At 47.0% G+C, this 11,968-nt stretch overlaps 1 protein-coding gene across 1 annotated transcript in view; it reads right to left on the bottom strand.

Moving 5' to 3' along the window:
* The window catches only part of AGBL1 (ATP/GTP binding protein like 1), a 345,924-nt gene that overhangs the window by 261,142 nt on the left and 72,814 nt on the right, over window positions 1-11,968 (bottom strand). Inside the window, exon 4 of the mRNA XM_019503815.1 lies at window positions 9,887-9,924. Coding sequence (XP_019359360.1) covers window positions 9,887-9,924 — 38 coding nt within the window. The remainder of the gene's footprint in view (window positions 1-9,886; window positions 9,925-11,968) is intronic.

Below are 11,968 nucleotides of genomic sequence, written 5' to 3'. Positions count from 1 at the left end.
GGCTCCAAACTCTGCTGATGCACCCCAACTCTGACCTGCACTCCTGTGCTTGTCCCTGCCCCCTCTCTCCCATCCTTTAGCTGTTCATGGCATGCTTTCAGCTCTGGCAACTGTGAGCTTGCAGGAGACCACGGGTGTGTTACTCCTCTGACCTTCACTCAGTAGATTGTTTTTTGTTGTTGTGCTAGAAAACTTTAATTGCTTGAGAATCCCTTATCAATCCCAATGATTTTATTCATGATTTCCTGTTAATCCTCAACCAGCTGTCATGTTTACTAACCTCCAGGATGACTAACCTCTTAAATCAGTCAATCTTCCTTGAAGAATTACTCGGGGAGTTCTGCAAAAGTCAATAAGTGTATAAAACATGACAAGAGGAAGAGCAGAGTCAGGGAACGTGAGGTGGGGATAGTTTGGACCAGGCTTAGCGCTCTCTGCACTGCAAAGAGACTAATGAATCAAACTTAAATCCAGGGATCTGCAGCCCTGCCATTTAGTGCTTGCATCCATTTCCCTGGAACCAGGCTTTTCGCAAGGATGCGGGCAGGGTGGACAATTGAAAGAAATTTCTAACCTCCCAACGTACACAAAATTCCTGAAAAATACAACATGCAGATTTTTCCTGCCTTTCAACCAGTTTTTCTTCAAAATCATGACTCCTGGCTTCTGTTCCTGGCTCTACCACAGACTTGAATGTAGAATCGCCCATTTTCTCCATCTTTCCACGCTGATATGCATGGAAAACACTGCAGTCTAAGGACAAAGCATCTTTATTATTTACCTCCCTTAGGTTGCATGTAGTGCTTCTCACTTCTGTAGTTCACAATGCAAGTGTTTAGATATTGAGGGTACAGCCTGTTCCAAAGAAAGGAAGATTTGGGGACAGGACAAAATAAAACCCAAAGATCAAAGGCTGCTCAACTCCCAGGGCTGGTAGGATTTGAATTCATTGTTCCTGTCTAAAGATATGGCTAGCTTCATGTCCAGCTTCCTTTGACTCACAAGCTCAAGGTCATTTATACACATGCTCCGAGAGTAGGGGGGGTGCATTAATTAGAGCAGCTCCAAGAGCCACTCTAATTAAAGCACCTGGAGTGTAACGTGCATTAGCAGCCCTGCGCTGAAAAATGGCAGTGGGAGCACTTTAAGTAAAGCTTGTCGAACAAGCTTTAGCTAAAGTGCCCCACCACCATTTTTCAACATGGGGACGCTTGATGCACGTGATGCTGGAGCACGATAATTACCACACTCCAGCCGACTCGATTTATTGAGTCTGCTCCAACGCGCTGTAATTACAGTGCGTTGGAGCAGCTTTGCTGCACACGTATAGGCACCCCAAATGACCAGGTATCAATTTATAGTTGGGTCAATGGGGGCACCATTTGCCATGAGCCTGGAGCAAGGCCTTTAGCTAGATCAATGATTCAACCAGGGTGCCACAGCACCCTGGGGTGCCTTGAGATCCTTTCAAGGGTGACGCAGGATGCCATGCAATTTTAGCACTGTTAGGTTTGCAAACATGACTCATGAGACACAATGGGATCCTATGAAATCTCTCAGTGTGTTAAAACAACTCTGACCTGCTGTGGTCTTTCTGAGCTCTTTGCAACAGAAGAACTGCTCTATTATTTTTCTGTAGCCAAAAAACCAAGTAAAAGCTAATAACTGCATTTTCCAATGGTGCCTCGAGTCGCAAAATGTTGACAACTACTCCTCTAGATCCACAGCAAGGTATTGGAACTGTTCTGCCCCCACACCCTCAACTGGAGCAGGACAGGAAGGTGATTATTTCTCCCCTAACACTTGGATCACTTGGGATCAGAATTACTTGCAATGAACCAAGATTGCCTGTCCCACCAAGATGTTCCTTTTTGTTCTCCTGGGTCTCGCCTCATTAGTTTTGTCCCACTTTTCTTTCTTTGGCAGGTTCTTTTCTGCATTTCCTGTTCAGTTTTATAGTCAACAAAGCAAGGGTAGTATCAAAGGGGGGAGAATGCCAAAATCTCCAGAAGGTAGGCTGGAAACCAGAGACCTCCCCAACTGTCTCTGCCTGTTGGTTTCTCCATCTAAGTGATGCACCTGTCTGTGTTTCTGTCGGTATTTGGCAAAAATGCAGATGGTGGGGATGAGTCACCAAGATAAAAGCAGCACTGTACAGATTCGTAGGCAGCAAGAAGTCAGCTCCTCCCACGGTAGATTTGTGTATCCTGAGTTAGTTGTCAAATGCTCTTTGCCTCTTGACCTTTTTGCCTCTTATTCTGCTGTGCTGCAAATTCTCACTCAAGTTCCATTGCTGCCTATGGATAAATGAGGACATATCTGGGCCAGTCTCTCTTCCTGGACATAGCCAGCAGCTGCCATGAGACAGAGGCATGATTTGCCAAAATGTTCCCAGAAAAAAATAATAGTAACAGGTACATTCTACCTGAAAGAGCCCCAATTGGTGTTGTATCAGATAGCTAGGGAGGTATCTAATCTAGCAAGGGGACCACATGAAAGAGAAATAATCAGGCTTCTCCAATTTCAACTTTTTCACAGATTGCTGTGTGGGAGATCCCAAAACAAGGGTGCGAGGCGAGCAGATAAACATTAAATACCACTAGCCAGCTGTCACAACTGCACCATAGCTTTTCTCATTTCCAAGAATGGTCCTGAAGCCCATTCTCCCAATCCCATCCCCTCTGCAGCTATTCAGCGAGACACGTGGACCAGCTGAGAGCACCCGGCTTATCTACTCTCATAACTGAATTACAGTCGACCTGAAATATGATGAGAAAGCCACTGCTTAGTAGGCAGAACAAAGAGATATTTATCTTTCTGTCTATCTATTTAAATCTCTTTGGGGCTCTCTTTGTTGTTCTCAGTCGGCGATTCATTTTGTCAGGAACATACATTTCCATGGTTTGGAGCTTAAATGCTCTGCGGCATTAACCCTGTGAGCTCCCAAGGGAGTGAAAGAAGTAGGCTGGTTCTCCACTGTCTACCAGCGCTTGCCCTTGGGGATTACAGGGCATAAAACTTTTTCTCCAAAGGGAAGAGCAAACAACTATTGTGAGCCCATTGTTGCTAGTGAGAAACATCAGAGCTCCCTCTAGAAACCAGTGGTTTCATTAAGAAGCTTGATATCATTTCCAACCCTCCAAGGCTTCCAAGGAAAGTCCTTATCACGTCCCACCTTCTACACAGACAACCTGCAGGATGGCAATTACAGACTCAGCATTTATTTTGGTCCTTAGGATTTCACGCTATCATTGTGGCAGCTGTGCACAGTGGCGTGAAGATAAAGGTGCAAAGGTGACCCATGGGTCAGTACGTTTCCCTGTGTGCCCAATCCACAGAAGAAAATAAATCTGGTACAGGCTCAGCTTTACTGCACATCGTAGCCACTCATACTTTCAGGTCCTGGTTTCAATTTCTGATGTTGGCGTAAGTGGCACTTGTCACACCACGATATATTATGACCCAAGGACCGTACTCTGACTGGCCAAGGTTCCAGCAACAACTGATCAAGACTAAGAAAGGGAAAACCAACTCCTTAGAAGCTTTCGAGTCACCCCAAAACAGAAACAAATCTTGTCCAAGATTTGAAAAATGTTTCATTTTTCTCCTTTACTTTCCATTTTCGCAGCTCTTTCTCTGCCTGGATGGAAGCCAAATTGAACGTTGAAATTCCAAGAGAAATGCTGTTTGCACAAAAATTCCAACTCAGCTGTTCAGACCAAACTTGTTTGAAGAGTTCAAATAAGGAGAGAGAAATCTGAAGAACTTCCCCCACGCTCAGCCTCTGACCTTTGTGAAGGATGCCCAGCATTGGTGGCACAAGCACTGTGCCTCTGCCAAGACGTGTGCTTCTCACGGCACCGGCCAATTATCACGAAGAGAGACATAAACAATGTGATACAGCATCTTGTCATCTCCAATCTATTATTTCACCCTCAAGGGCATATCCTGATGGGGAAAGACTTGTCTGATGGCAAAATGGAACCATCCTTCTGCTCTTGGCCAGCCGGCACAACTGGACTGTGAAGCCTCCTTGAGTTAAGAAAGACCAGTGGGAACAGGAAATGAAAAGGACACCCAAACCCACCTTCCAGTCTCCTGCTTACATTGAATGATCAGGGTCTTAAAAAGAGACGTGATGAAGTCTCAGGAATGGAAATGGAATCAGGATATCTAACTCCCCTTGCCAGAGCAAAGAGATGAGTCTGGAGTTGATGGGAGTGATGGATAAGCGCAGCCAGCATTTGCCAAATTCAGATCTAGATTCTGATTCTCCAGTCGGTGTCAGACGTGAAAATGCACAGGTGGACTTATGCCCGGCTATAAAACCTTTGCAAGGCAGAACTCTCCCCTCCCCTTTCTCGCAGCGCTTACCTGCCCACTGCAGGGACCTTTCAGGGTGCAAAAGACCCGTGCTAGAGACTCTACCCACCAGATGCAAGACATAATCCGCACGCTTTAGCGTATAAACGAGTGAGAACAATTAAATAAAAGGTTATGTCAGGGAGGAAGTCAGGGGTGAGGGGCAAAGGTGCAGGAAAGGAAAGACTGGGGGCAAAGAGGGAAGAATTCAAAAAAAGGAAAAGGGGAGAGGAAAAGAGGAAGGCAAGACATAGAAGAAGGAGGAAGGTCATTTGCAATAACGGCTGCCAATACTAGAAAATCCTCTTGAGAAGACAGACATGCTCGGGAGGTCAGTGCAGCCTGTCTCTTTAAACTGCTCATTACAATTTCACGGGGAAAGCAAGGCATCAAGGTCCCTGCCTGTTTCCCTAACCCTGTCCCTTCAATAACCACTGAGCAAATGACTCCGAGATTGGCTCTAGCTAATTTCCTTAAAGACATGCAAGCTGCTAACACTGGGAAGCACAGATAGTCAGGAATAACAAATATGACCAACATTAGATTAAAATAACCTGCTGATAAACAAATTACTCACCAAAAATAAATATTGGATTAAGCAGTGGTGGGACCTGGGATAGCTATAATAAGAGCACCACCATGTGGTGCTGGAGCGAACCAGCTGGCTTGTAGTGTCACAGGGCCAGGGCAAGCAGGAAAGTTCAGGTTTAACCCCTCAGACCCTGCTACATAGATGTTTATCCTGATTTCAACAACCTAGTGGTTTATCTCACCCTCTCCTCCAAAAAACCCCCCTGATTTTGTACTATTGCTTTTGGTATCGATTTGGTGTTGAGAAAAGCAAGAGGATCACAGAGGTGTCATACCAGTGGTTGTGGAAGCTTCCCTCTCCCCTGCTGTGTATCGACTTCCAGCTTGAATTGCAGCGAGGGTTGCCAGCCCTCCTGGGTTGGCTGGGAGTCTACCGGAATCGGCATCGATCTCCCAATGACTACTGAAAGCAATCCGGGAGATTGATACTGTGAAAGGGGCTGAACAGGACAATTAATGACATAACATCATCTTGAAAAAATAAAATCTCCCAGAACAGTTTCAGTCAGAGTCGGCAAGCCTAATTGCAACCCACCCCCCAGCTATTGGAGACCCGGGCTTCTTCTGACCAAAGAAAGGGCCCAGAGATGCCTCTTCTGAGATTGCTAGTCTCATCACGTGTGACATAATTAAGACAGGATATGACACTGAGTCTCCAAAGGGGAAAAAAGCCAGTGCAGTAATACCAGGGGATGCTGGTTGCCTTCGGGGTGTGGTATGACACTGGGAGGCAGATCAGAGTTGTTTCCACCTCTTTCTCCGGCTCAGCATGTGACTTTTGGTGAGGTGCTTTACTTGGCTGTGCAGCGGAGCCCATCCTTTGCGAGCGTGCTTGAGGACCGTGTCCTGTTCGTGCGGGGGCGTGAAGAGGGCAGTGCGCTGCAGCTGGGTAGAAATTATCATTCCAGTCCTTTCCTAGCAGAGGATGCAGCTCATCAAAAATCCTAGGAGACACTTACTGTAATATCCCAGCAGCTATTTTGTTGGCAAACCTGGCATCTTCTCCTCTCAGCCAGACACTCACCAGGCAGGAAAATTTACCAGCTAATGACAGGCTGCTAATTTCTGATTACATCGCTGCCGTCTGCCCTGAGCAGCTCTCAGACAGACCCTGCTCCTCGCATTCACCACCCTAGCAGTTCCCCAGCACTGACCGGCACCATGCAGGCCTTTTGTGTCAGCTTCTGTTTGGCAAGAAAGAGGCAAGACTCAAGCCAGAGACAGAAGCTTACAGATAGCCCTTGGCTGTGCAGGTGACCAAAGTATCTGCGAGGACTGGAGGAAGCCTAAGGGGCAGGGTGATGGATCAGTGTAAAGACATAAGGGAGAAACATTGCCATAATTGACAGCTGCCAGCTTCAGTTAAAACTATAGTAGATGCCTTCCCCATTGCAATTGTGGGCCAGACGCAGAAACAGGTTCCCTCCCTCCGATATCCTTTCCAAACCTAATATGTGACCAGTAAGCTAACGCCTCCACTGGGAGTGATGTGAAGTGCTCATGTTACCCTGCAGGAGGACCTCTGAGCCTGGATGCTTTCTGGTCCCTCTGCATGACAGGTGCTCTCCTCCTCACTCCTGGCAGGATCAAATCCCACTACCGGGGCACAGGCAAGCCACTTTTCCAGTGCCCAGAACAATGCAGGTGGTGGCTCATATTGTCGTTTCTGTGCCCAGCACCAAAATTTCCACCCTCGTACAGCTGAACGCGCCTCTGAACCATGCAGATTGTTTTCACAACATCAGCCCCGTTTGATTTTGCCCTTTGTCTTCACCAGCATTTTCCAAGCACATGCTCAAAGACATTTCCTCTCCGCTCACAGCCTCATTACCATTCAAAGACGCTATGCATGTGGACGAACCCAAATCACGATCTCGCACAATGACCCTTAAACTGTGGACAAATTGATAAGCTATAAAGCATGTGCCAGTGGTCTGCGAAGAGACGCCTGCTCACAGGAACGTGAGGTCCCCTCCTTGATTCCAGTCAGGTAGTACTTTAAAAACCAGCTAAAAACAGACGATATGCTTTCCTAATGACACTTTTCCATGTCACTGATAGTGCTGGCACTGCCACATCTGTATTGGCAATAACAAATAGGAATGGAGGTCCTCCACATGAGACCAAAGACAGACGAGTTCTCCACAGCTCCTCTCCCTATTCAGACACGGTCTACTCCAAGACAGAATAAGAATGCTAATCTGGACCATGTACTGATCACCCATGTGAGATTTGATTTCTTACAGACCATTTTGCACAGTAGATTGGTCACATTACAGCTCATTTCAGTTTCTTCTCTGGCAGCATCTGATTTGGGTAACCAGTGGGCTGGTTTCAGGTTTGCAACTCCAGTGTGCACATGCTCCGCAGCAGAAAAGTCATGGAAGGGAGCAACCACAACTCAAGGTGAGCTGAGAATGGACATGCACAAAAAAAGATTTCCTTCTGGCAAGAAGTTAATGTAGAATGACTTGAAAGCTGATCTGGAGTTACTGTGAGCTGTGGAGCCAGCAATCATTGCTGAGACAGCCCTGCTAGACTCCCAGGCCCATCCCCAGCTCCCCCAGGGCTGTGTTCTTTCTATGGCCAACAACTGACCCAGTCCGATTTTAAAATCCCCCAAGCAATGAAGCGATTTCCCACCACTTCCCTCCGAGAACAATTCTCCACAGCCAACTGCCCCACACTTGGAGCAGAAAGATTGGTCCCATCAACAACCTTTGGACAGCAGGATCCCACCTGATTTACCTGGTGCTGCTTCTAAAGCAGGAGCACCATCAAGATGCTTCTGCCGCCTCCTGAGCTTGCTGCCTGTCCTCGCTCCTTTCTGTGCGCTTCACCTTTTCTAAATGCTAATTTTGCTTTTAAGTGGAAGGCAGCTCTGGAGTAGCCCCACCACCCCCTTATTAAGATTTAGTGCCTGAACCAGAAGGTGTTTCCTTGTTGCAATAATATGACCTTTAAATCTGGGCAGTAAGGTTAATACCAGAGCATTATTTGAGAATTCATCACTCGAGCTGGTGCGACTCAGACATGATCCCATTGCAGCCTGCTCGTTTAAGTACCGCTTCCAGGGCTACAATTTTTCACAAATGCATTTATTTCTAATGCTCATGAAAAGGGGGGGGGAGGGAAGAAGGGAGGAGAACAGCGAGCGGGGGGGCGGAGGAGAGAGTGAGAGAGAGAGAGGACAATACACCACTATGATTTATTGTAGAGGAGATTGTCTGCAATAGTAGAGCACTCTTTCTTAATCAAAGCTTTATTAAATTCGGGTAATAAAAAGCTAAGTGCTCTTGGATGGGATAAAGGCAGAAAAGGGTAAAGCGTTCACTTTAAGAACATGCAAGCCAGGAGTCTGTGTCTTGGAAGGTGGGTTTGGGTGCCCTTTGAGCTAGGGACCCAGGAGTCCTCCCTTTGAGGATCAGGCCTGAGAGATTGGAGACAGGTAGTCGGGTGTTCTTGTCTTTGATAGATTTTTGGTGTGCGCTCATTCTGGGGCACAGTTACTGTTTGGTGTCTCCACGTATTTTCCATCAGGCCACTTGGTGCCCATATGTATTATACTGTGAAGATACCTCCATACTGGAGATATTGTTGGAAGGTTTTGCATGTCTTGTCATGGCATGACCTAGATCCATTCAGTGTTGTGGGCTGGGTCCCATGATAACAGATACTGAAAGGGTTAGACGCTCCCTGCCATAGCTTTGCTTTGGTGTAGCCAATCGCTACTTGCCAAGACTGGCTTTAGGATCCACAGGGCTTGAACCATGAGTAAGGATCAAATCTGCTTGTACAGGGGAATATGGGAGAATAGGGTAGAAGTGGCCAACTTGGTAAGAAGCCCAAGTCTTCTCCAGGCCTCTCCTGATGCTCAGAACAAGTAACAGTACCAGGGCTGCAGACAGACATCACTTGGTGCTGAGGATGTCAGACTCACCTCACACCCCAGGCCAGACACAGATCATGGGGCTCCTTGCAGATTGGATCCATGGGGCAAGCAGCAACTGCAGAGGGGCAGGGCAGGGTCTGCCACAGAGGCATAGGCAAGGTCATCAGCTACAGGCCAACTGGTTGTGCGCTGCGGCAGAGGCAGCACAAGTGGTGGTGGGGGAGAGGGACAAGTAGCAACGGGGCAGGTGGCCACAAGGTAAATGGGACTCCCTTGCCACCCCCTGGAGCATGCAGCAGGACTCGCTTCCCATAGGACCAGGAGGGACTTCATAAATTCCTCTAGCCCATCCTCCTGCTCAAGGCAGAATCATCCCCGACTAAACCACCCCAGCCAAATGTCTGTTTAATCTGCTCCTGGAAACTTCCAAGGGTGGAGATGTCACAGTTTCTCTAGGCAGCCTATTCTGATGCTGAACCACCCTCAGTCAGAAAGTCCCCAAATTCCCTCCCCTGCCAGCAGCCCGGCAGGCCGAATGGAGCAGTTAGAGGCCATGTTTCACACACCTGCTTGAAACTATTTTAAAAGGGGACAGGGGATTTGCTACTTGGGAGAATGTTTCAGCAGTTCTGATTTAAGCATTGTATTTATCCATTCTTTATATAACTGAACCAAATCACTGTATGAAAGAGCTAAATTGTACAGCAGTTTAGCTCCAATTACACCAGTATAGGAATGGAGAAACATAACAGTTACAAAGAACACCAATATAATTTCAACCCTGTATAAGAGTTGCATCTGCCCATCCCCTTAAATAGTTTGCTGCCTCGTCTCTAGATTGTGATCTCCTACCTGCATCAGCACAGAGGTATAGGGTCTAGGAAACATGGCAGAACATGTATGGCATGTCATCCCCTCCCGTTTCTGAGCAGAGCGCTCAAGGGGTGTGAGGTTAAGTGAAAGGGAAGTGGGACTGGGCTCCTATGTAGGCAGACAGCACAGAAAGGAAAGTCTATAAGAATAAAAAGAGAAAAAACTTACTCGATTTCAGCAAAGCTGCCAGAGCCTCAATGGCTGCCCTGGAGGAAGGAAAAAATGGAGAAATAATGTCAATTTCTTCAATAATTTCTTTAACGTTTGTCTTCATAGTCTGAGGGCCAGATCCCTGCTGATATCAATCAGTGGGGCACCACTGCTGGATACTCACTGTAAACCTGGCCTCTGCGTTTGACTCAATCCAAAAAGAGCAACATTAGCTCTCCAGCCTGAACGTTACACTCCTCCGTATTGAGTGTTATAAACAAACTCGCACATATATAAAAAAAAAGAAAAAACAAAACAAGTGGCAGGTTTCCAACCTGTGAACTACAGTCATCTACCTTCTGCACCAGAGGCTCAGAACAAACTTGGGCTGGACCCAGGATTACGTTTTGCCACCTTCAACTTCAGGCTCACACTTCCCATCGCAATATTAACTAACTCTAATGTTCTGGCCAGCTTCCCACTAGAGAAATTTCATTTGGCCCAATTAAATGTTCCCCTGGTAGCTTTTGCCTCTTCCTTTTTTATCATTAACTACTAGTATTACAGTCATGCATAATGGCACCAAGAGAAGTCAGGACCCCACTGTGGTAGATATTGCCAAAACATATAGTAAGAGCCAACTTCTGTTCCAGTGGCTCACAATCTAAACAGACAGGACAGACAAAGGGCTGGAAGGGAAAGGAACCCACAGAGACAAAGCGATTTGCCCAAGGCCTCAGAGAGAAATCGGTGGAAGAGCTTGGGGTGGAACCCCACCTCCTAAATCCTGGTGAATGAGACAACCTCAAGCACATGCTGGATAAGTCTATACCACTTTCCCAGCACTCTTGAGGGCACCACTCTCAGGTATTGCCTACCCACTTCTTACTTCACACACCCCACACCCAGGAAGGAAGAAGTGAAGCCACACTAAGGACACATGCTAGGCATGCAAGAGATAGAGACCTTCAAAGCACTGGAAGGGGGACAGTACCCCTAGTGTGCAGGAGTTTGGAGTGGGCAGAGTAGGAGTAAGAAGGCAGAGCGTGCTAGAAAGCAATCTCTCTGGAAGGGTATAGTGGGGACATACTCACCATCTCTTAATCCTTCCCCTTAGCAAGTGCTGAACAACTTTGCTGGAGCAGAGCAATGACCCAGCCCCACCTGAGAGGCATCTCTGTTTCTGTACTAACTGAGGGCTCCTGTTATGTTCATAATCCCATAGGCAAGAGACACAAAAGTGTACAAACCATCTTTGTAAAAGCAAGAATTTCTACAAAGGACCTTTTACCCTCTTGCAGTGGTGGAGGACTAGATTTTCACCATAGTGGTGGCACTGCCCACTGGGTTGTGGGTTCTTCATCCAAGAATAGAGACAAATAAATATGGGTGTAAATGGGCCAAGTGCATTCTAACCTTCCATCATGAAACCTCTGTGCTGCCAGCCTTTGACAGCTCTACCATTAAAACAAAAGAGTGGGCATTTCACCAAAGCTAGGGACTGACATTACACATAAACCAGTTTACATGATCAGAAAATGGTTTAAACGTGTAACAGAACAGATGTTCAGTGCCCATAAGCGAGTCTGAAAATAGCTGAAACCAGTTTGAGATAAACCTGGTTGAAGATAGTATCAGTTTATGCAACGTCTGTCCCAGACCCCTTCCTGATTTAAGATAAACCAGACACCCCCAGCATCCCAGCATGGTCTCTGGGCTGGGTAGGGCTCTCTACTCCACAGCAGGGATGGCTCCTCCCTTCTGGTCTCTGGCTGCAGCTCCGGCAGAGACTTGCAGGCACAGAGCATCTGCCTGGCTTTTCCCTGGTAAGCAGAGATTATTCCCCCCACCCCTTTGCCTTACACAGACACCTCAGCATTAGCTAGCAGACCACGTGCTGGCTATGTGAGGCAATAAAGGCAAACAGGCTTTTTGGAGCTAATCAACAGGTAGCTTAATGTCCTTCCTTGGAAAAGTTGTTTAAGAAGAGCTTGGAGAGAAGCTTTATTTTCTTAATGGGCTGATAAACACTGAGTTATGGGTGATAAACATTCCCTGCTGGGCAGACTGGGAAGGGGGGAGGGCGGGGAAGAATAATCA

The sequence above is a fragment of the Gavialis gangeticus genome, unplaced genomic scaffold (genome assembly GCF_001723915.1).
Source record: "Gavialis gangeticus isolate Ggan-Ray unplaced genomic scaffold, GavGan_comp1, whole genome shotgun sequence".
Taxonomy (NCBI): domain Eukaryota; kingdom Metazoa; phylum Chordata; order Crocodylia; family Gavialidae; genus Gavialis; species Gavialis gangeticus.
The sequence above is the reverse complement of the archived record's forward strand: the minus strand, read 5'-3'. Positions and strand labels throughout refer to the sequence as shown.